The sequence below is a fragment of the Aethalodelphis obliquidens genome, unplaced genomic scaffold (genome assembly GCF_003676395.1).
Source record: "Aethalodelphis obliquidens isolate GAN/ISIS:26980383/991018 unplaced genomic scaffold, ASM367639v1 scaffold121, whole genome shotgun sequence".
In the NCBI taxonomy this organism is placed as follows: domain Eukaryota; kingdom Metazoa; phylum Chordata; class Mammalia; order Artiodactyla; family Delphinidae; genus Aethalodelphis; species Aethalodelphis obliquidens.
The window spans coordinates 792,383-817,442 of NW_020838065.1; the positions used below are offsets into that span (position 1 = coordinate 792,383).

The window sequence follows — 25,060 nt, forward strand, 5'->3', positions numbered from 1 at the left end:
CCCGCACCGCGATGAAGAGTGGCCCCCGCACCGTCATGAGGAGTGGCCCCCGCTTGCCACAACGAGAGAAAGCCCTCGCACAGAAACGAAGACCCAACACAGCCAAAAATAAATAAATAAATTTATTTTTTAAAAAAAATCTGCCCAATCAAGTTGAATATCTCTTCGAGAAAAACATAATTATGACTGACTCCCCTCATGCAACCTTCTGGTCTACCCTGCCTATTCATGGAGTGCAATCTCTTCCTGACATAGGAACACATGGCTGAGAGATCTGAGCATCTGAGCTAGCCCCGTCATGCTTCACAGAGCTTTACGATCAGTCTGATCAAGTATGCAAGAGAACGCTTAAAATCACAAATCCTCGGGCTTCCCTGGTGGCGCAGTGGTTGAGAGTCTGCCTGCCGATGCAGGGGACACGGGTTCGTGCCCCGGTCCAGGAAGATCCCCCATGCAGCGGAGCGGCTGGGCCCGTGAGCCATGGCCGCTGAGCCTGCACATCCAGAGCCTGTGCTCCACAACGGGAGTGGCCACAACAGTGAGAGGCCTGCATACCACAGAACAAACAAACAAAAAGAACAAAAAAAAAAAAACCACACAAATCCTCACATCAACCAAGAACCACAAAGAAGAGAGAATAACCACCACTGATACATGATAAATAACTAAATCCTGATAGGAAACCACAAGTGATTTCTCCCTCTAAATAAAACACCTCAGAGCATTTGTTATAAACCTAAGCCAGAGACAGTTTATTCGGCACATAACGTTAGAGCTCTATTCAAAGGGTCCATCACAAAACAATTTGCTGACATTTATAAAATGGGCTAATCAATTTGAAGTCAAACCGCATTGCCTGCAATTCCAACTCTCTCCTGGTGACAAAGCGTATAATCATTTATTAAAACCTACATCTGCTCTGCAGAAGGCTCACCACAACAAAGCAGAGTGGCCTGCAGGAAGCAGAAGGCCTACTCTGGTTAAAACCACTTCCAAAACTGTCTTAACAGCAAGAGAATCAAACCACAGCTATATTCTTTAGCTCAGGAAGAAATACCTAGTACTATCAACTTAACCAAAAGCCTAAGAACACCAACTAAATTACAAAGTGACAAATGGCAATTGGGTCTCAACTTCTGTTTGGGAGATGAAGGTCAGTTAACACAAAATTAAGCTCTTGAGTAATCCTCAAAGGTCAGCTACCAATAAAAGGGAAAAGTAATTGGAAGCCTGATCTAGTCAATAAGTGTAGTTTGTAACCAATCAACCTCTACATATTATTAAAGTGAGAAGATTTAAGAAGGTAACCCCATCAATCAAACCATCAAGAATAACTGAGGAGGTAATACAAATACAACCATTTAAGGAAAGATGAGACAAAATCAGATTAAAAGTGGCACAGTACAGGGAGTGAGGGTGATACAGGTTCTGTGTGGCCTGAAAAATATAAAAGCTTCAAAGAGAATGCAAATCTTAAGAGCAGACTTAAAAGATGTGTATGGTTTAGATATGCAGATAAAATAAGCATAAGCAGAGGGAACAAAGGGAGAAAGGACTAGAAGGACCATGAAGAAATCAGTCTAGAGCCCTTCTTATTGGCATAGGAAGCTAGTATAGTTAGTTAAGAGAGTAGCAGGATGGAGCTTCCCTGGTGGCGCAGTGGTTGAGAGTCCGCCTGCCGATGCAGGGGACACAGGTTCATGCCCCGGTCCGGGAAGATCCCACATGCTGCAGAGCGGCTGGGCCCGTGAGCCATGGCCACTGGGCCTGCACGTCCGGAGGCTGTGCTCCGCAACGGGAGAGGCCACAGCAGTGAGAGGCCGACGTACCGCAAAAAAAAAAAAAGAGAGAGAGTAACAGGATGTAACCACTTTTCAGGAATAGTACAGATGGAATTTGTGCCAAGACGGTTGGATTAGACAAGTAAACCTCTAAGATCTCTTCCACCCTAATATTCTAGACTTCTATAAGATGCATATTTGAGAACTGAGAGATAATGATTTCTCCTAGGCTGTGTGTATAAAAGAGCCAAAAGGTCCCTGGGAAAGCTGTTCCAATACAGTGTCACTTATGTGGTTCATCTCTTTTATTCTGGTACTATCAGAGGAGAATTCAGACCCATAATGACATATAATTTTACCTCTGTGGGGCAGGTACAGAACTTCCTTCTTCAGAAGTTTCTTCAACGAACAGCCCTTGGGAAGACTGCAAAGAAATATGTAACATCCTAAATATATAGGCACAGATGAACTGGTTTCTCTTCCTTTAAAAAAAAATTTAATTGTTCAACATTATCACTCAGCAATTAGTAATAAGAATAAAACATTTTACAAAAGTCAGTAAGTTTAAATAAAAAGAACATATCCTGTGGAGTCAGAACACTGGAATTTAAATCATGGGTGAATCAGCTGTTAACTTTGTAATCTTGGGTAAGTCACATCTGAATCTGCTTCCTCATCTTAAAATAGTATTAACAATTGCCTCACAGAGTGTTATTGTGAGAATTAAACAAGATAATATATATGATGCACTGTGTAAAATGCAAGACGTATAAATATTAATTGGTGAGTCAAATGAATTATGATTTCAGAAAAGCAATTATGAAGCTTTTGTTGTGCAAGGAAGAGATACAGAGAAAAGTTCAGTTCTCAGTGGAAAGAAGTCTCTCTTGCACAACCAAGCCATAACATAGGCTATCCAAAAGAAAGGGTTATAAAGATTCCTTTTGCTAAAAATCTGCCACTATGGTTTTAATATGTGGCCACAAGGATATCTTTTAAGAAACGTAATAAATAGGGACTGGCTAAGAAAAAAAATTATTTCCTTTGATTAATAGTAGAGTTGGGGGCTTCCCTAGTGGCGCAGTGGTTGAGAGTCCACCTGCCGATGTAGGGGACACGGGTTCGTGTCCCGGTCCGGGAAGATCCCACATGCCGCGGAGTGGCTAGGCCCGTGAGCCATGGCTGCTGAGTCTGTGTGTCCGGAGCCTGTGCTCCGCAACGGGAGAGGCCACAACAGTGAGAGGCCCGCGTACCGAAAAAAAAAAAAAAATAGTAGAGTTGGTGCAAATGTTAACTCATTAAATGTAGGTGCACAGCAGAGTGTGGAAAAAGTAGCTACTGCTGCCTTACGGATACTTCTGAGGAAGTGCCTGGGCTGTGAGGCTTATTCCAATAGATGTAAAGCTACTGGCTGAAATTTTCAGGGTCTCCTAACAGGATATAAATAACCTAAACGAGTTAGGCACCTCTATACCACTCAGGTAAATGATGAAATATACTAAAAACAGGAATAGCCTAGATGAGCCTTCAGTCAAAGGGAAGATAAAGCTGTACAATGATTGGGAATGTAGTCATTATGACAAATGAGGGCTGAACAAAACTGTCAAAAGGACTAAACTACAACAGAAATAAATACTTCACCTGACTGTGTGAACTCAGTGGTGACAAAACAGTTTTATTTCTATCTCAAAAAAAAAAAAAAAAAAAGGTAAATACTGACACCTGGTGTCCGCTTAACAGAATTTTACCTTGTTAGAATGACTAGCCAACTAAGCCTTTGGCTTCAGAAGCAAACAAGGTACTGATTAATAAGTTATGAGATACCTCCACCTCTACCTCAGGCTAAACATATCTCTTCCTTTTTCCCAGTGTAATTTTTTTAAAAAATTATTGTACACCTATTATGTGCCAGGCCTATGCTAATCCCTTTACATGTATTATCTCCTTTAACCTTCACAAGAACCTTCTGAGGTAGAAGCTATTATTTTAGAAATGAGGCAAGTGAAACTTTGACAGGTTAAATAATCTTCCCAAAATCACAGAGCTGTTCAAAGTGGAGCCTGGACCTTTCTGACTCCAGAATCCATGCTCTAACCACTACAGCTATGTTGTTTAGTCAAATAATTTTCTTCCTAACCATTTCCACATAGAATCCCAAGACTGTCTTCATTTCAATAAACCATTTTTAATTCCTAAACTTATACCTCAATGGCAGTAATCTAAACACGGGTAAAGTAAGGTTCTTCCAGAATATGAAAATAACAGAGCAAAACAAGCAGACAAAATTTGATTAGAATATCCAAGTCTAATCAAGGTGAACAGAGAAGCATGACAGGAATGTAACTTTCACTAAGGAAGCTGTGGCCTAATCAAGACATTGCACTCTGCCTGAACAAATAATATGTTAATTCAAAGGGATAGTTAGCAACAAATCTAAAAGGGAAAAATCCAAAGACACAGAATCAAGCAGTGTCTTCAACACCATGGTCTGGAAGTGAAAGTTAACAGACACATCATCTGATCACCACAGAAATGTCCTCTGCTGCAGGCACTAGTAGCTTTCCAAAGACTAGTTGAATCGCCCCTTAAAACTTCCATTTTCTGATTATTATTTCAGCCTTCCAGATTCCTTCATCCTAGAAAAAGGTATGATGGTGGGCTTGAGTATTCTGGTTAATGAAAATGTCTCTCTTCCATAATAAATTAATAAACTGACATTTGGTACACATACCAGCTTGAAATTTGGTTAATCAAAGTCAGTTCTCATATTCCCACAGAATCTGGTCATTTCTAAGAAAGAAATCCCAGTACCTGGACTGAAAAATTAAGGATCAGACCCTAAAAAGTAGGGACCACATCAATATACTAACCCTCCTCTCCCTGCTGTACAGCCATCAAGATGACCTCTCCATCTTCATTAACAACTTCCCTATAATTGCAGTGATGCCAGAAACCAGTTATCATCTGATCCAAACTGTTCAGTCTATGTCAAGTTTTTATAACCTAAGCAATTTGCCCCAGGGTGAATGTTTCTCTGAGTCCCTATTTCTGGGACTCTCTTGCTATCTCTATCAACCAAGGTGTCTCAAATGTGGGCAGTTCCAGCAAAGCCATAATCAATACAAAATGTTTAACAAACACAAACTCTTTCTACCCACAGTTCCTGAAAGCAAAAGACCAAGATAAGACAAGAAATTACAATTGCAAGACTTTCATTATTTGCCTATAAAATTAGTTAAGTTGATTTCTCTTTGTTTTGTTTTTTTAAAGACGCTATTCTACATCAGCAAGGCTGCAGTGAACTAGGCATTCTCATACATTGCTGGAAGGAAAGAGTGTAAAAATTTGAACAATCTTTCTTAAAAGCAATTTAGCAGTAAATAGCAGGTCTTTTTTTTTTATGTTCCTAACTCTTTAACCTAGCATTTTTCTGGCTCCCTATCTCTAAAGACACTAATCTTAAATAAATAAAAGCTTTACTTAGAAAGATGTTAATCACAAAACTGAAATACCCAGCAATAGGAAAATGATTTAAATATTACCATAAACTTATAAGCCAAAATATTATAGTAATTAAAAATGAGATCTATAAATAATTTTAACATCACAAGAAAGTTTACATAATGTTAACTTAAAAATATAAAAATACAGTAATATGATATAAACCATACAAAAAAATAGGCATAGAAAAAAAGATGAAGGAATACATCACTGGATGGTAGGACTGTGGCTACTTTCAACTTTGTTCTTTACACTTTTTTTGCATTTTTCAATAGTTCTAAGTGATTTCTAAAAATAATGTTAATGACTAAACTGAATATTTACTAGGTTGTCTACCTGGTCTCCTTTTACTGAGGACTGTTCCTCACCCCTCGCACTGCAGGATAGCAGTGGGCTCACAGCCATTTGTACATGGAACATACCCGCTCTGGGCCACAGACAACTGGGCTGGGGATGGCTACTAACTCTAAATGGGCCATAAGTCATTTCCTAGAAGTTTGAAGTTGGAACTGGGAAAGAATAAATCTCCTGTAACCTGTATTTAACCTTTGGGAACTGTAGGATCAATATCTTCCACCTACCACGTGAAACAGAGAAGCAAAGGAAGCCAGTTTGCAGGGAGGAAAATGAAGCAGACACAATATAACTACGAGATACAGACGAATTTTCCAGACCTAGTGCCTTATCCAGGCTTGGTTTACCATTCTGTTTTAGAATTTATGAGGTACCCTATTTCCTTATGATGAAGTCCTCTTTTTAATTAAGCTAGCTTGATTTAGTTTGTTATAGCCAAACAGTACCAATTAATAATACCATGTGTAGTATTTGGTGGCCTGTTCATGAAGTTAGAGAACTTCAACCTAATAAGGCCAGCCACTAGGTTGTAACCACTTCCAGCCTATTCTAAAGGCACTGCTTTCAAACCTCAGAACCTGACACAAGTCTGCTCTAGAACTCTGGCCCCTGGGATCTTTCAAGCTAATGACTTGAATTACAGTAAATCATTAAGTGTTCCCTCTGTGGAGTTACTTTATTCTTTTAAAAGGAAGTATTGGGCTTCCCTGGTGGCGCAGTGGCTGAGAGTCCGCCTGCCGATGCAGGGGACACGGGTTCGTGCCCCGGTCTGGGAAGATCCCACATGCCGCGGAGCGGCTAGGCCCGTGAGCCATGGTCGCTGAGCCTGCGCGTCCAGAGCCTGTACTCCGCAACAGGAGAGGCCACAACAGTGAGAGGCCCGCATACCGCAAAGAAAAAAAGAAAAAAAAAAAAGAGGAAGTATCTCTGAATCACAATGAATAAATAAAATGTTATAAGCATAACCTAACTTTCCTTTGGAAAAGAGGCAAGTCACTAGAAGAACTGTTAAGAAAAATGTTTTATCCTCCCACATAGCTATGTTTCTAGAATGTGAATGAAAAAGGTTGTTAGGGAAGAATAATTCCCATACATATTCTCAATGAATAAACTTCTGGTCCCTTAGAGAAAACTACCATTTACTGAGTGGCTATAATCTCCTAAGCATTATACTAGACATTTACATAATTCACTTTAATCATTAAAACTACTGAAAGATATGAATTACTACTCCCATTTTACAGATGTTTACAGATGTTTTTAAACTGAGATTCAGAGGCTAAATGGCTTTCTCAAAGGCAGAGTCACTAAAACACTAAAGTCAAAATTCAAACTCCAAATCCATGCTCTCTACACAATGCCATGAAATTTCTCATAGCTACCATATCTTGAACCCTTATCATAAAAGAGACAGAACAGGATATTAGCAAAACAAAACCAAAAACTCAAGAGTCCAATAACAGAAACAGTGACAAAAAATAGTAAAGTAATAAAACAGAATACTCTTGAAAATTAGTTTATAAAGAACTCGTAATTATGATTGTTTTTTATAACACTTAGAGAAAAAATAGAAAAGATAGAATATAAGCTTACTCTATTACACATACAACCTATATATCTATATAATATTATCTAGATATCTCAGAAAAAGACTTAAAAGGCAACCTAAATGTCCCCAAACAGGGAATTGTTTTCAGTAAATTACTGAAAATCACCACAAGCAAAATCAGAAATACGCCATTATGTGAGGGAAAAAATAAACTGGAAAACTATCTGCACGTCCTATCACAAAGGACCACTTCCCCTAATACATAAAGGGTGCCTACAAACCACTAAGAAAAAGACTATGGTAAAAGAAAAATGCCCATAAGATCTAAACAGACAGAAAAGGAAATACAAATGGGTCTCAACTACACAGGAGAAAAGTGCAAATTAAGACTGCATTGTGGGACTTCCCTGATGGAGCAGTGGTTAAGAATCCGCCTGCCAATGCAGGGGACATGGGTTTGATCCCTCTGGGAAGATCCCACATGCCACGGAGCAACTAAGCCCAGGCACCGCAACTACTGAGCCTGCACTCTAGAGCCCAAGAGCCACAACTACTGAGCCCTCACGCCACAACTACTGAAGCCCGCATGCTCTAGGGCCCACGTGCCGCAACTACTGAGCCCATGTGCCTAGAGCCTGTGCTCCGCAACAATAGAAGCCACAGCAGTGAGAAGCCCACGCACCACAACAAAGAGTAGCCCCCACTCGCTACAACTAGAGAAAGCCCGTGCGCAGCAATGAAGACCCAACACAGCCAAAAAAAAAAAAGACTGCGATACCATGTTTCATCTCTCAGACTGGCAGTACGGTCCTGATAATACTGTACTGGTATGGGTATGGGGAAGCTGGTACTCATACAACCTCTACAGAAGGCAATTTAGGAACAGCTAGCAAAGTATATATATATACTTTGATCCACCAATTATATCAACAAGAAGTTATCCTACAAAATCTCCCATGTAGATGAAACATCTTATGCACAAGAGTAATAATCCTCTTCCAATTAAAAAAAAAAAAAGAGTGATAATCGCTGCAGTAGTGTTTGTAACTATTATTTTGGAAACGACTTAAATGTCCACCAATAGGGGCACTAGATAAACTCATCCATACATGACATATTACACAGTCCCCTCACCCCCGCCCAAAAAGAAGAAAATTTTTAGGTACTATTATAGAATGATCTCACAGAGATAGTAAATGAAAAAGTAATGTGCAGAATAATGTGGAATATGCTATCAGCTGTGTAAAAAGTGAGGAAAAGAATATGTATACACATTTGCTTGTACTACATGAAATATCTTGGAAGGATACACTAGAAACTAGTAATAAATGTTGACTCCAGGGAGGGGAACTGGTTGGCTGGGGATGGAGATAGGAGACAAACTTCTTATTTATATCTTTTTGAATTTTGAGCCAGTTGAACATTATTACCTATTCAAAAACTTAACTTTTTAGAAATACATATTTTAAAACAAAAAATAAATTTATGATATATCCATCTGATAGAATAATGTTTTCAAGTATACATAATAGGAAAAGATCAAAGATAAGCTATTAAATAGGGGAAAGGAACAAAGTTTACACAGAAGAGTCTTCATTTTGTTGAAAAATTAAAAAGAAAAAAGTATTTTTATATGCACAGAAATAATAATGATTGCCTCTTAGTGCTGGGATTATGGGCAATTTTTTCTTCTTTACACTCTTCTGTACTTTCCTAATTTTCCACAGTGAGCATATGCTACTTTAAAAATCAGGGGGGCAAAAACACAAAAAGAACAGATAGCTAAAATAATCCTTTCTTTAATCATCCTTAATTACAGCATCACTGACCCTTACCTGACCATGACTGGTTGTTGGTTCTTCCTCCAACAAAAGTTTCTCTTTCAAGCTTTTAATTGGGCTTTCTTGGAAATCCTTGGTTTTTGAGTGCCAGACAGATGCCCTAGACTCCTGCCTCTCCTCTTTGTCTTCATCTCCCATATCTTCTGAGATGCGTTCATTTTTTTCACTAGCCTGATCTCCTCGGCCACATTCATTCTGGATCAGAGAAGGAGGTCTAGGTAACACTGGTTCCCCAAACCCCTTTTTTTTTAAGAGCTGCCTCTGAGCCATTTTCAGGCTCTTTTGATAAACCTCCAACTGGCAGAGAATGACCTTGGTATATTGGTTAGGGTCTACTCCAGCAGGGCAGAATGGAATACCCCAGAAGTAGTGCACAGTGCCCCCAATGTCCTGGAGACCTTTGCCATCTGCTGGGGTAGGCAAACAGTGCCTAGATGTGTCCCCCCTACCCTGGGCAGCTTTGTGAAAAGCACAACCCTTCCCAGTACTTTCCTGTGGCTTCCCACACTGTGTGCGCTCAGCCAAGTGGCCAGTACATCTGTCAAAACATTTAACGTTCTCATTCTCAAACACTGGCTGGCTTGACTGGTCCCAGCTTCCTGAGCTGCCAGAGACCGGCTCCTCTTCAGTGTTTTCAGTGCGGTCCCAAGGCTCCTCTCTTTCCTCAGACTCGTTTCCCTGACTGATATGTGAGCCTTTAAACAGTGATGGAGGTACCAGCTGCCATATGCCTGTAGGTATTTGAGAAAAAGTAGGGCTAAGGACAAACCATTTTTTATTAAGAGGGCTTGGTAAGTTATTAAGAATTACATAAAGTGGGTAAAAAAAGGCTCTTCTCTGGGTTTAACCAAAAGTTGGCTTTTCCTTGGAGATAAAAGTATGCTGGATATTAGTGAGATCTCAACTACTTTCTGATTTAACCTCTTTAATACCACCAAAGGGATTCTGGACATTTCTGTATATCTACTCTCAGCATGATATCCCTGTGATACGGTTATACTTGATGAGAAGGAGCCAGAACAGGGAGACATGCCTTCAGAGGTCCCAGAGTCTGTGGTTTTCTCTTGGTGGGACTGTGAAGATGGTCCAGCGGCCAGAGGTCGAGATCTGGTAACAGAAGCATCAGAAGGCCGGCAACTCTGAAACAAGTGATCCCACACCAGACCAGGTTTATTATTAAGACAGCTATACAGGAAGGGTCACAGGAAAGGACAAGAAGGGGAGTCCACCGTCCCTAAGAGATTCCCTTCTCCAAAACGTAGATGCTCAATTCAAATGAATTCCACAACATGTACTGCATGCCTACTATGTGAAAAGTGCTATACTAGAACACTATACTAAACCCTTTTCTAATATAGAGAGGTGAATGGCATAAAGGATGGCTCACGACCTGCCACTGGCAAATACCTTTCACATTTAAAATAATTTCAATTACACATATTCAAATCACAATTAAAAATTATTTGAAAAATTTTAAGACTGCTCATTTTTTCTCTCCATAACCCACCTCTGGTTCTCATTCCCTTTGCTCTCCCCACAAAACAGGGGAGTTTTATCTTATCTTGCTTATCTTGCTCCCTTTTGGTTTCTTGACACTCAATAACTCTTTTCAGAAGCTGCCAACTACTACGGTTCTCTTAAGCTATGGACTGAAAATCTGTGAGGTGGAAAACTTTCATACAGAATTAACAAAACACTTCAAATTGAGTTCATCAACAATTCAACACAGACTTAAAAATTATTATGGGAAATATCTGTTACTTGAAAACCGTATGAACTACTATAACTAGTTCCTAATGCAGCCATAACACTGCAGAAATAAAAAACTATTGCTGATGAATCCTCACAAACTTTTTCCACATAGCGTATTTACATTCAGGCTTTCAGCAATGGCTTTCCTCAAGAGCTCCTCTTCTTCCTCCTCCTGGCTGTTCACCTCCCTAGCTTCCTGTTCACTCATTTTGACAGCCAGAGCAAACTGTTCTTCTTCTGTCATTTCTGTAAGAAGATCGGGAAAAGAGAGAGAGGGACACCACAAACATTGAATCAGCACGTAGACAAGAAACAAAATTATTAAACTTTTCAAGCAGAGACACTACAGACCATTTAGTACAATTTTATAATTTTACAAATGAGGAAAGCCCCAAAAGGTAAGGTGCTGGCAGCAGTTACAAGAATCCTGGGTTAACTAGACTGTGAACTCCTATGAAGGCAGAGTTTCTGCCTATTTTTGTTCACTGTTGTATCTCCAGCACAAGAAAAGAGTACCTGGCACCTGGTAGATATTCAATAAATATCTGGTGAATGAATAAATAAGAGGAACTAACTCCCACTCTAGGGCTTTTTGCTACATATCACTTTATACATATTTGCTTCAAGCTCAACATTTAACTAGAATAATTTTACTCTTCAGAATCCTCTGATTTACCCAGTAGAAAAGAACATTTCTAACGACCAGAATTTCATCTCCAAACACCATTTCCCATTAAAAGCAACTGGGTTACCTCGGAGAGAAACAGTTGATTCCAAGTCTGCAGCATGAAATGTAGAAGATGAACTAGAATATCTATCATATCTGTGAGCAATGAACCTATCCGATATAACTAGGGTCATATCAAAAGAATTCATGAGCCAACTTAAAAAGGTTCTCACTGGCTAAAAATGGGACCACTGGAACATCAATAAGGATAATGAATGCAATGAATTAAAACACACTAAATATGTCTAAATCTACGAGTTCATAATAGTACTTAAAAAAAAACAACTAACTGGTCGCTGTTGAAGAATATTAGTGAATCAACTATTCTGAAAACTGGTAAATAAAAGGATAGAGAATAAAGCTTTTGTTCTACTCTTCCAACACAAGCTATACTACTGGGTAACCAACCAGAGGAAGAGAAGTTTCTCTTTAAAGAATTATTCCAGCTAATAAATAGAAATGACAGAATTAGAATATTGCCATTTTAGAGTCTGTCATACAGAGTGAGGTAAGCCAGAAAGAGAAAAACATATATCGTATATTAACACATATATGTGCAATCTAGAAAAACAGTACAGATAAACTTATTTGCAGGGCAGGAACAGAGATGGAGATGTAGAGAACGGACATGTGGACACGGGGGGTAGGAGACAGTGGGATGAATTGAGAGATTAGGTTTGACATAAATACACTACCATGTGTAAAATACATAGCTAGTGGGAACCTGCTGTATAGCACAGGGAGCTCAGCTCGGTGCTCTGTGACAACCTAGATGAGGGGGGTAGGGTGGGGAGGGAGGTCCAAGGGGGAGGGGATATACATATACATATAGCTGATTCACTTCATTGTACAGCAGAGACTAACACAACATTATAAAGCAATTTTACTCCAATATAAAAAAAATAAGAATATTGCCATTTTGTATATTCCCTATGGAGAGGATTTTGGCAATGTCTAATAAACTACATATATGAAACAGCAATCCCAATTCTAGCAATTTACTCTAATGATATATTTCCAATTTTTAAAGAAGTAAATATGCACTATATTTTTCACTGCAACACTGTTTGAATTTGCAAAACACCAGAGTCCACATAATGACTACAATAGGACATTGCTTGAATAAACTCTGGTATACATACATAAAACTGTAAAGAAGAATAAGGAAGGTATCGATGGTCTGGGAACAGAATGATTTCAAAGATATGGTATTAAGTTAAAAAAAAACACAAAAGAGTATACAGTATGCTACTTTTTGCAAAGACTGACACAAGAAGGAAAAATTAGAAACTAATGCACGTGGTTATATATAGGTAGTTGGGCAAAAAGTGGAAGGGGTAGGGAGGGAGTGACATTTCTTTGCATATACCTTTTTGTATATCCTTGACTTAACCAGGTAAAGGTTAAACCTATTTTTAAAAAGTAAAATAAAATCAATAAGGATGAGGGATCCCTAAAATTGAATCTCAACATAAAAAATTCACCCAAATGAATCTGAAGTGACCTTAATGAGAATGAAAGCATAACGTATCAAAATTTGTGGAAGGTACCTAACACAATGTTTACAGGGAAATGTATAGCTATACATGATCATATTAGAAAAGAAGAAAAGTTTAAAATCAGAGATCCAAGCTTTCCTCTTTAAAAAACCAAAAAATGAAGAGTGAAATTCACCCAGAGTAAGAAGAAAGAAAGAAATATAAAGAGCAGAAATCAATGAAATAGAAGATGGCATACAATAAAGAAAAAAAGGGACTTCCCTGGTGGCACAGTGATTAAGAATCCGCCTGCCAATGCAGGGGACACCAGTACAATCCCTGGGCCAGGAAGATCCCACATGCCACGGAGCAACTAAGCCCATGCACCACAACCACTGAGACTGCGCTCTAGAGCCCACGAGCTGCAACTACTGAGCCCGCACGCCACAACTACTGAGCCCCCACGCTGCAACTACTGAAGCCCATGCACCTAGAGCCCGTGCTCCGCAACAAGAGAAGCCACCACAATGAGAAGCCCATGCACCGCAACGAAGAGTAGCCCCTGCTCACCACAACTAGAGAAAGCCCACGCGCAGCAAGGAAGACCCAATGCAGCCAAAAATAAATTTAAAAAAAGAAAAAAAAATTTAGGGATTTCCCTGGCGGTGCAGTGGTTAAGATTCCACCTGCCAATGCAGAGGACACAGGTTCAACCCTGCTCTGGGAAGATCCCACATGCCGCGGAGCACCGCAATGAGATGCCCACACACCACAGCGAAGAGTAGCCCCTGCTCACCACAACTAGACAAAGCCCACGCACAAAAAAGGAGACCCAATGCAGCCAAAATTAAGTAAATAAATAAATAATTTTTTTAAAAAAAAAAGCTTCAGGATAAAAAAAAAATTAATACCAAAAGTTGATTCCATTAAAAGGTCAATAAAATTTATAAAACTCTAATTAAACTGATGAAGGAGAAAAAGAAAACATGTAAGTTAACAACACAACAATAAAAGAGGGGATGTAATACTACAGATTCTACACTCATGAAAAGAATAATAAGGGAATATTGTGGACAATTTTATGCCAATAAATTTGACAAACTGGATCATTCATTCTCAATAGGCATGATATCATCCCCAAGTGGACAAAAACTGGTCCTTGGAAGTCCAAAAAAATCTTACTCTCTTTACATATAAAAAATGGATATATAAGTCAGTACATAAACAGGATATACAGCATTATCTGTGGTATTAAAATTTCATGGGGGGGCTTCCCTGGTGGCGCAGATGGTTGAGAGTCCGCCTGCCGATGCAGGGGACGCAGGTTCGTGCCCCGGTCCGGGAAGATCTCACATGCTGCGGAGCGGCTGGGCCCGTGAGCCATGGCCGCTGAGCCTGCGCGTCCGGAGCCTGTGCTCCACAACGGGAGAGGCCACAACAGTGAGAGGCCCGCGTACCGCAAAAAAAAAAAAAAAAAGGATCCTTCAGGGAACAGTAATGAAAAAAGGACTGAGAAACACTGGCTTAACTGAAACAAACAAAAAAAATCACTGAAAAACATAAATCATGAAAACTGACACAAGAAGAAACAGAAAATCTGAATAGCCTTACATCTATTAAACAATTTGAATTTCTAATTAAAAACCCCTCCATAAAGAAAACCCAAGGCCATCTGACATTAATCACTGGTGAATTCTAACTAAGAATAAAGAAAAAAATAATAGCAACCTAATTCAGAAAGTAAGATATCAAGTCTCCCCAACTTGATTTATAGATTCAAGACAATCCCAATAAAAATCCCAACAAGCTCATTTAATGGAACATAATATAAAATTCAGAAATAGATCCACAAATCAATTTTTCAATTGATTTTCATCAACAGTCCTTTTCAGCAAATGGTACTAGAACTGGTAATCCATACTATACACAAAAAATTAACTCAAAATGGAATATATATCTAAATGTAAAAGCTAAAACTATAAAAGTCCTAGAAGAAAACATAGGTGAAAAATCTTTGTAATTGTGGAGTAGTCAACTATTTCTTAGACAAGACCCAGAGAGAAAAAAAAAATTTTTTTTAAAAGCACCTGGGACTTCCCTGGTGGTGCAGTGGTAAGAATCTGCCTGCCGATGCAGGTGACACGAGTTCGAGCCCTGGTCCAGGAAGATCCCACATGCCACAGAGCAACTAAGCCTGTGTGCCACAACTACTGAGCCTGTGCTCTAGAGCCCGCGACCCACAACTACTGAAACCTGTGCACCTAGAGCCCGTGCTCCGCAACAAGAGAAGCCACCACGATGAGAAGCCTGCACACCACAAAAAAGAGTAGCCCCCACTTGCTACAACCAGAGAAAAGCCCGTGCAGCAATGAAGACCCAACACAGCCAAAAATAAATAAATAAATAAATAAATAAATAAATAAAATTTATTTTTTTAAAAAAGGACACTCATTCACTAGTTACTGTCTCTTATTTTTTATATAACCATGATCTGAGAATAAAGTCCGATAAACATCACTGCTGACTAGGACACATTTTACCTGACCTCTCTACTGTAATAAGAACCCAACCATTAGAAGAAAGAGAGAAACAAACTGGAATACCACCCAGGAGGCATGCTCCTTAAAGGAATATGTCAGCAAGTGTCAACCTTAGACTCTCTAACTGAATTGGCTTGATTCAGCTTATCAAATGATTCTGCTGATTCTAAACACAAAGTACTACACAATTTGTGTGAAGCTGATCATGCTGGTCATAATTTATGATGATTAACATCTCCCAACATTCAGGTTAGCCTCCCACTGAGATGTGCAAACAGGCTGTTAACAATCCAAACAATCCAGAACACAAAACTAGACAGAGAGAACCTGAATAATTTGCGGTTGTTCAAAATGGCTGAAAGAGAACATTCCATATAACAACAACAACAAAAGATAAATTATTTTCCTGCCCTAATCTTTTCCTAAGAACTTCCTTTTCCAAAACAGATACAGCTCTGCAACTTTGGTAAAGCTGATATATCTATACATGGCCAGTTACAATGTAAATTTATAAAACACTTTTGAAATAATCAAGGCACTGTGTCATAACCCGTACAGATGTGCTTTCTCAAAGAAAGTGATACCACTTCTGGGAATTTATCCTGAACAATCACTGAAAAGAAGAAAAGTGTTACACAAAAATATGTTCATTACCCTATAACCTATAAGGTGACTTAACTTACTTAGATACGTAAAGACAAGGCCATGGTTAAGTACATTATAGCATGTTAACTCAAGAAACTCAGATGTTGTTATCAAAATAGTAATCATGAAGACATATAAAAATGATAAAGTCTGGTGGGGCAGAGTCAAGACAGCGTACTAGGAGGCAGCATAATTCGCATCTCCTCACAACTACGGCACCTACCTGGCACCCCTGGGGGACCACAGACAACTAAGGGGACAGGAGGAAACCCCAGTGATCGGGTAGGACGTGAGGCTTGGGGGAGTGAAGGGGGAGGAGAAGTGGAGGCCAGACGGGAATGGTGCCCCTGAGGGGCAGCTGGGGGAGGGGAAGGGATAAATTGGGGAACCACTGGGAGGGCAGAGGATCAAAAAGGAGTGTGGCCAGGTTTCCCCTGCGCACTTGGACCCTCCAGGAATCTGTTGAGATCCCGGGCCTGATCCTCTGCCCACCTAGGCCCCCTCCAGCTGGGTGGGTCCTGAGGGAGTGGGAAGGAGGTAAGGGGGAGCAAACGTAAAGGCCGGACCTCCGGGACAGCACCCCAAGGGGTGGCTGGGGGAGGGAAGGAGTTCCTACACTCAGCAGGATCCACCCACAGTTAGGAGTTGAGGGGCAACAGGGGAGACCCTGGGGGAGACAGTGGGGGAGGGGCACAAAGGAACGGAAGGGAACCAGGCCAGTGCTTTCCCTGTCCACTTAGGCACCAGGAAGCCTGTTGGTCTCCCAGGCCTAATCCTCTGGCCTCAGAGCCTCCCTTCTGCTGCGCAGAGCCCAAACCCCACCCTTACACCCCCACCCAGGGCCCTACCTCTACACTCAGAGACTCCCTCCAAAGGAGGTGGGCCTAAACCCCACTCACACACCCTCACTCAGGGCCCTACCTCCAAACTCCAGAACCCCACACTCCAGAGGCCCTCCTCTCAAGGTGCTGCCTCTCCTCTTCTGTGCAGGTCCTAAGCAGAGGCCCCGCCCCACGCTTAAATGTAGCCCTATCTAGGCCCCGCCCCATGCTCAAACATCACCCCCCACCCGCTTAGGACCCACCCCATCCTAAACCCTGCCCCCACCTAAGTTCCACCCCCTACCTAAACTCCGCCCCCATACCCTAGGCCTTTTTTTTTTCTTTTCTTTATCCCTCTTTTACATTGAGGTTCTGTTTTACCTTGCTGATTCACTGTTGATTCTTTTATATTTCTATTTTTCCAAATAAATCTTTTATTTTTCTAACTTTTATTCTTTATACTTCGCTAGTGATCTCTCCTTTTGGCTCGCTGCCCCACCCCCCCTTTCTCTTTTCTTGTTTTTGCTGTGGTTTTATTTCACCTTGTTGCAGTTGTTTCAATTATAGTTTTATTTTTTTTAATATATTTTTTATCTTTCTGATTTCATTTTGTTTTTTATTCTTTGACATTGTACTGCTCGTTTTTTTTCTTTCTTTCTTCCCTTTTTTTTTTTTATTGCACCACGAAGCTTGCAGTTTCTTGGTTCCCAGGCCGGAGGTCAGACACAAGCTCCTGTGGTGTGAGCTCCGAATGCAAACTGCTGGACTAACAGAGAACCTCAGAGCCCAAGGAATATCAATCCGAGCGAGGCCTACCAGAGTTCCTCATATCAGCACCAAGACCCAGGTCTATCAAACTGTCTGCAAACCCCAGTGCTGGACGTCTCAGGCCAAATAACCAGTAAGACAGGAATACAGCACCACACATCAAAAAATAAATTTAAAAAAAAGACAAAAAATATATGTTACAGACAAAGGAGCAAGGTAAAAACCTACAAGACCAAAAAAATGGAGATGAAATAGGCAACCTACCTGAAAAAGAATTTAGAGTAATGATAGTAAAGATGATCCAAAATCTCAGAACCAGAATGGAGAAAATACAAGAAACATTTAACAAGGCCCTAGAAGTACTAAAGAGCAAACGAACAGTGATGAACAACACAATTACTGAAATTAAAAATACTCTAGAAGGAATCAATAACAGAATAACTGAGGCAGAAGAACGGATAAGTGACCTGGAATATAGAATGGTGGAAATAACTGCCAGGGAGCAGAATAAAGGAAGAAGAATGAAAAGAATTGAGCACAGTCTCAGAGACCTCTGGGACAACATTAAACACACCAACATTCGAATTATAGGGGTCCCAGAAGAAGAAGAGAAAAAAGAAAGGGTCTGAGAAAATGTTTGAAAAGATTATAGTCGAAAACTTCTCTAACATGGGAAAGGAAATAGTCAATCAAGTCCAGGAAGCACAGAGAGTACCATACAGGATAAATCCAAAGAGAAACACACTAAGACACATACTAATTAAACTATCAAAAATTAAATAAAAAGAAAAAATATTAAAAGCAGCAAAGGAAAAGCAACACATAACATACAACTGAATCCCCATAAAGTTAACAACTGATTCTTCAGCAGAAACTCTGCAAGCCAGAAGGGAGTGGGAGGACATATTTAAAGTGATGAAAGGGAAAAACCTACAACCAAGATTACTCTACCCAGCAAGGATCTCATTCAGATTTGATGGAGAAATTAAAACCTTTACAGATAAGCAAAAGTTAAGAGAATTCAGCACCACCAAACCAGCTTTACAACAAATGCTAAAGGAACTTCTCTAGGCAGGTAATACAAGAGAAAGAAAAGACCTACAAAAACAAACCCAAAACAATTACAAAGACAGTAACAGGAACATGTATATTGATAATTACCTTAAATGTAAATGGCTAAAATGCTCCAAACAAAACAAATAGACTGGCTGAATGGATACAAAAACAAGACCAGTACATATGCTGTCTACAGGAGACCCAATTCAGACCTAGACCCAATTCAGACCCAGTTCACATACAGACTGCAAGTGAGGGGATGGAAAAAGATATTCCATGCAAATGGAAATCAAAAGAAAGCTGGAGGGGCTTCCCTGCTGGCGAAGTGGTTGACAGTCCACCTGCTGATGCAGGGGACACGGGTTCGTGCCCCGGTCCGGGAAGATCCCACATGCCGCGGAGAAGCTGGGCCCGTGAGCCATGGCTGCTGAGCCTGCGCGTCCGGAGCCTGTGCTCCGCACGGGAGAGGCCACAACAGTGAGAGGCCCATGTACAAAAAAAAAAAAAAAAAAGAAAGCTGGAGTAGAAATTCTCATATCAGACAAAATAGACTTTAAAATAAAGATTATTAGATGAGACAAAGAAAGACACTACAAAATGATCAAAGGATCAATCCAAGAAGAAGATATAACAACTGTAAATATTTATGCACCCAACATATAAGCACCTCAATACATAAGGCAAATGCTAATAGCCATAAAAGAGGAAATCGACTAACACAATATTAGTAGGGGACTGTAACACCCCACTTTCACCAATGGACAGATCATCCAAAATGAAAATAAATAAGGAAACATAAGCTTTAAACGACACATTTAACAAGATGAACTAGGGCTTCCCTGGTGGTGTAGTGGTTAAGAATCTGCCTGCCAAGGCAGGGGACATGGGTTCAAGCCCTGGTTTGGGAAGATCCCACATGCCGTGGAGCAACTAAGCCCGTGTGCCACAACTACTGAGCCTGCGCTCCAGAGCCCACGAGCCACAACTCCTGAAGCCCAGGCGTCTAGACCACGTGCTCTGCAACAAGAGAAGCCACCACAATGAGAAGCCCACGCACTGCAATGAAGAGTAGCCCCCACTCACTGCAACTAGAGAAAGCCCACGCACAAAAACCAAACGCAGCCAAAAATAAAGAAATAAAATAGATAAATTAAAAAATACAAGGGCTTCCCTGGTGGCACAGTGGTTGAGAATCTGCCTGCCAATGCAGGGGACACGGGTTCAAACCCTGGTCTGGGAAGATCCCACATGCCGCGGAGCAACTGGGCCCGTGAACCACAACTACTGAGCCTGCGTGTCTGGAGCCTGTGCTCTGCAACAAGAGAGGCCGCGACAGTGAGAGGCCCGCGCACTACGATGAAGAGTGGCCCCCGCTCGCCGCAACTAGAGAAAGCCCTCGTACAGAAACCAAGACCCAACACAGCTAAAAATAAATAAATAAAAAATAAATAAAATTAAAACTGTATTACATACATATATATATATATATATATAAAAAAAAACAAGATGAACTTAATTGATATTTATAGGACGTTCCATCCAAAAACAACAATACACCTTATTCTCAACTGTTTGTGGAACATTCTCTAGGATACATCATATCTTGGGTCACAAATCAAGCCTTGGTAAATTTAAGAAAATTGAAATCCTATGAAGTATCTTTTCCCACTACAACGCTATAAGACTAGGTATCAATTATAGGAAAACATCTGTAAAAAATACAAACACACGGAGGCTGAACAATATGTTATTAGGTAACTAATAGATCACTGAGGAAATCAAAGAGGAAATCAAAAAATACCTAGAAACAAATGACAAGGAAAACACAACGATCCAAAACCTATGGGATGCAGCAAAAGCAGTTCTAAGAGGGAAGTTTATAGCATTACAATCCTACCTCAAGAAACAAGAAAAATCTCAAACAACCTAATCCTATACCTAAAGCAATTAGAGAAATAAGAACAAAAAAAAACCCTGGAGTTAGCAGAAGGAAAGAAATCATAAAGATCAGATCAGAAATAAATTAAAAAGAAATGAAGGAAACAATTGCAAAGATCAATAAAACTAAAAGCTGGTTCTTTGAGAAGATAAACAAAATTGATAAACCATTAGACAGACTCACCAAGAAAAAAGGCAAAAGAATCACATCAAGAGAATTAGAAATGAAAAAGGAGAAGTAACAACTGACACAGCAGAAATACAAAGGATCATGAGAGATTTCTACAAGCAACTCTATGCCAATAACATGGACAACCTGGAAGACATGGACAAATTCTTAGAAAAGCACAACCTTCCGAGACTGAACCAAGAAGAAATAGAAAATATAAACAGACCAATCACAAGCACTAAAATTAAAACTGTGATTAAAAATCTTGCAACAAACAAAAGCCCAGGACCAGATGGCTTCACAGACCAATTCTACCAAATATTTAGAGAAGAGCTAACACCTATCCTTCTCAAACTCTTCCAAAATACAGCAGAGGGAGGAACACTCCCAAACTCATTCTATGAGGCCACCATCATCCTGATACCAAAACAAGACAACGATGTCACAAAAAAAGAAAACTACAGCCCAGTATCTCTGATGAACACAGATGCAAAACTCCTCAACAAAATACTAGCCAACAGAACCCAACAGCACATTAAAAGGATCATACACCATGATCAAGTGGGGTTTACCCCAGGGATGCAAGGATTCTTCAATACATGCAAATCAATCCATGTGATAAACCATGTTAACAAATTGAAGGAGAAAACCTATATGATCATCTCAAGAGATGCAGAAAAAGCTTTTGACAAAATTCAACACCCGTTTATGATAAAAACTATCCAGAAAGCAGGCATAGGGGAAACCTACCTCAACATAATGAAGGCCATATATGACAAACCCACAGCAAACATCATTCTCAATGGTGAAAAACTGAAAGCATTTCCTCTAGGATCAGGAACAAAACAAGGTTGCCCACTCTCACCACTATTATTCAACATAGTTTTGGAAGTCCTAGCCATGGCAATCAGAGAAGAAAAAGAAATAAAAGGAATACAAATTGGAAAAGAAGAAGTAAAACTGTCACTGTTTCCAGATGACATGATACTATACATAGAGAATCCTGAAGATGCTACCAGAAAACTACTAGAGCTAATCAATGAATTTGGTAGAGTAGCAGGATACAAAATTAATGCACAGAAATCTCTGGCATTCCTATACACTAATGATGAAAAATCTGAAACAGAAATTAAGGAAACAGTCCCATTTACCACTGCAACAAAAAGAATAAAATACCTAGGAATAAACCTACCTAAGGAGACAAAAGACCTGTATGAAGAAAACTATAAAACACTGATGAAACAAATTTAAAATGATACAAACAGATGGGAGAGATATACTATGTTCTTGGATTGGAAGAATCAACATTGTGAAAATGACTATACTACCCAAAGCAATCTACAGATTCAATGCAATCCCTACCAAATTATCAATGCCATTTTTCACAGAACTAGAACAAAAAATTGCACAGTTTGTATGGAAACACAGAAGATCCCGAATAGCCAAAGCAGTCTTGAGAAAGAAAAACAGAGCTGGAAGAATCAGACTCCCTGACTTCAGACTATACTACAAAGCTACAGTAATCAAGACAGTATGGTACTGGCACAAAAACAGAAATATAGATCAACGGAACAGGATAGAAAGCCCAGAGATAAACCCACACACATATGGTCACCTTATCTTTAATAAAGGAGGCAAGAATAGACAATGGAGAAAAGACACCCTCTTCAATAAGTGGTGCTGGGAAAACTGCACAGCTACGTATAAATGAATGAAATTAGAACACATGCTAACACCGTACACAAAAATATACTCAAAATGGATTAAAGACTTAAATGTAAGGCCAGACAGTATAAAACTCTTAGAAGAAAACATAGGAGAAACACTCTTTGACATAAATGACAGCAAGATCCTTTTTGATCCACCTCCTAGAAAACTGGAAATAAAAACAAAAATAAACCAATGGGACCTAATGAAAATTAAAAGCTTTTGCACAGCAAAGGAAACCATAAACAAGACAAAAAGACAACCCTCAGAATGGGAGAAAATATTTGCAAACAAATCAACGGACAAAGGATTAATCTCCAAAATATAAAAGCAGCTCAATATTAAAAGAACTACTCAATCAAAAACTGGGCAGAAGACCTAAATAGACATTTCTCCAAAGAAGATATACAGATGGCCAAGAAGCATATGAAAAGCTGCTCAACACCACTCATTATTAGAGAAATGCAAATCAAACTACAATGAGGTATCACCTCACACCAGTTAGAATGGGCATCATCAGAAAATCTACAAACAACAAATGCTGGAGAGGGTGCGGAGAAAAGGGAACACTCTTGCACTGTTGGTGGGAATGTAAATTGATAGAGCCACTGTGGAGAACAGTATGGAGGTTCCTTAAAAAATTAAAAATAGAACTACCATATGACCCAGCAATCCCACTACTGGGCATATACCCTGAGAAAACCATAATTCAAAAGGAGTCATGTACCAAAATGTTCACAGCAGCTCTAATTACAACAGCCAGGACATGGAAGCAACCTAAGTGTCCATCAACAGATGAATGGATACAGAAGATGTGGTACATATATACAATGGAATATTACTCAGCCATAAAAAGGAACGAAATTGAGTTATTTGTAGAGGCGTGGATGGATCTAAACTGTCATACAGAGTGAAGTAAGTCAGAAAGAGAGAAACAAATATCATACATTAACGCATATATGTGGAACCAGAAAAATGGTACAGATGAACCGGTTTGCAGGGCAGAAATAAAGACACAGATGTAGAGAACAAACGTATGGACACCAAGGGGGGAAAGTGGCAGGGGTGGTGGTGGTGGTGGGATGAATTGGGTGATTGGGATTGACATATATTCACTAATATGTATAAAATAGATAACTAATAAGAACCTGCTGTATAAAAACTAAAATAAAACTCAAAAATCACCCAAAAAGAACCTGAGCTTCATTAAGTCCTGAGACCCGGTGTGTGATCTCAGTTAGAAGACTGTTCAAATCCCAATCTGGGTTTGGGCTGGGTTTGAGTCCCAGCCCATGGGTTCAAGTCCCAATCTGAGCTGCACAATTTCACCTTCATTAAAAAATGTTACTGAAAAAAATTACTTCATTGCTAAAAAGTGCTAACCAGCATCTGAGCCTTCAAAAAGTTTTAATCTTTTGATTGTGGAGGGGTTGAAATATTGCAAGAATTACCAAAATGTGACACAGAGACATGAAGTGAGCAAGTGCTGTTGGAAAAATGGCACCCAAGAGATTTGTTTAACACTGGGTTGCCATAAACTTTCAATTTGTGTTTAAAAAAAAAAAAAACCTACATAGCTCAATAAAGTGAAGCAAAATTAAACAAGATATGCCTCTAATCACTTTGAATGTCAATGGATTAAATGTATCAATTAAAAGACAGAGACTGAAAAAAAAAAGACAGAGATTGGATCAAAAAATAAGACTCAACTATATGTTGTCTACAAGAAACCCACTTTAAGGACTTCCCTGGCAGTCCAGTGGTTAAGACTCTGTGCTCCCAATGCAGGGGGCACAGGTTCGATCCCTGGTTGGGGAACTAAGATCCTACATGCCACATGGAGCGGCCAAAAAAAAATTGAGAAAACTGATAAAGACAAATGTTGATTCTTTGGAAAAATTAATAAAGCTAATATGCTAAAAAAAAGAAAAGAAAGAAGGAAAGAAAGAAACATACTTTATTTATTTATTTTTTATTTATTTGGCTGCCTCAGGTCTTTAGTTGTGGCACACAGGATCTTCATTGTGGAACATGGGATCTTTCACTGTGGTGCTTAGGCTCCTCGTTGCAGTGCACAGGCTTCTCTCTGGTTGTGGCACGCAGACTCCAGAACATGTGGGCTTAGTTGCCCCACGGCATGTGGGATCTTAGCTCCCCAACCAGGGCTCGAACCCGTGTCCCCTGCATTGGAAGATGGATTCTTAACCACACCAGGGAAGTCCCAGAAACCCACTTTAAATACAAAGAGAAATATAGATTAAAAGTAAATGGATGGGGCTTCCTTGGTGGCTCAATGGTTAAGAATCCGCCTGCCAATGCAGGGTACATGGGTTCAAGCCCTGGTCCGGGAAGATCCCACATGCCGCGGAGCAACTAAGCCCGTGCACCACAACTACTGAACCTGCCCTCTAGAGCCCACGAGCCACAACTACT

General features: G+C 39.9%; 1 protein-coding gene across 6 annotated transcripts in view; it reads right to left on the reverse strand.

Annotated features, from left to right (window-relative positions):
* UIMC1 (ubiquitin interaction motif containing 1) overlaps positions 1 to 25,060 on the reverse strand; it is a 126,004-nt gene that overhangs the window by 52,406 nt on the left and 48,538 nt on the right. For 5 of the 6 annotated variants that reach the window (XM_027098187.1, XM_027098189.1, XM_027098190.1 and 2 more), the window contains 4 exons: positions 10,900 to 11,024; positions 10,060 to 10,165; positions 9,021 to 9,757; positions 2,141 to 2,205 (listed from right to left, as the gene is read on the reverse strand). In XM_027098187.1, the coding sequence (XP_026953988.1) occupies positions 2,141 to 2,205; positions 9,021 to 9,757; positions 10,060 to 10,165; positions 10,900 to 11,024 (1,033 nt within the window). The remainder of the gene's footprint in view (positions 1 to 2,140; positions 2,206 to 9,020; positions 9,758 to 10,059; positions 10,166 to 10,899; positions 11,025 to 25,060) is intronic. The other variant, XM_027098193.1, reaches the window with a different exon arrangement.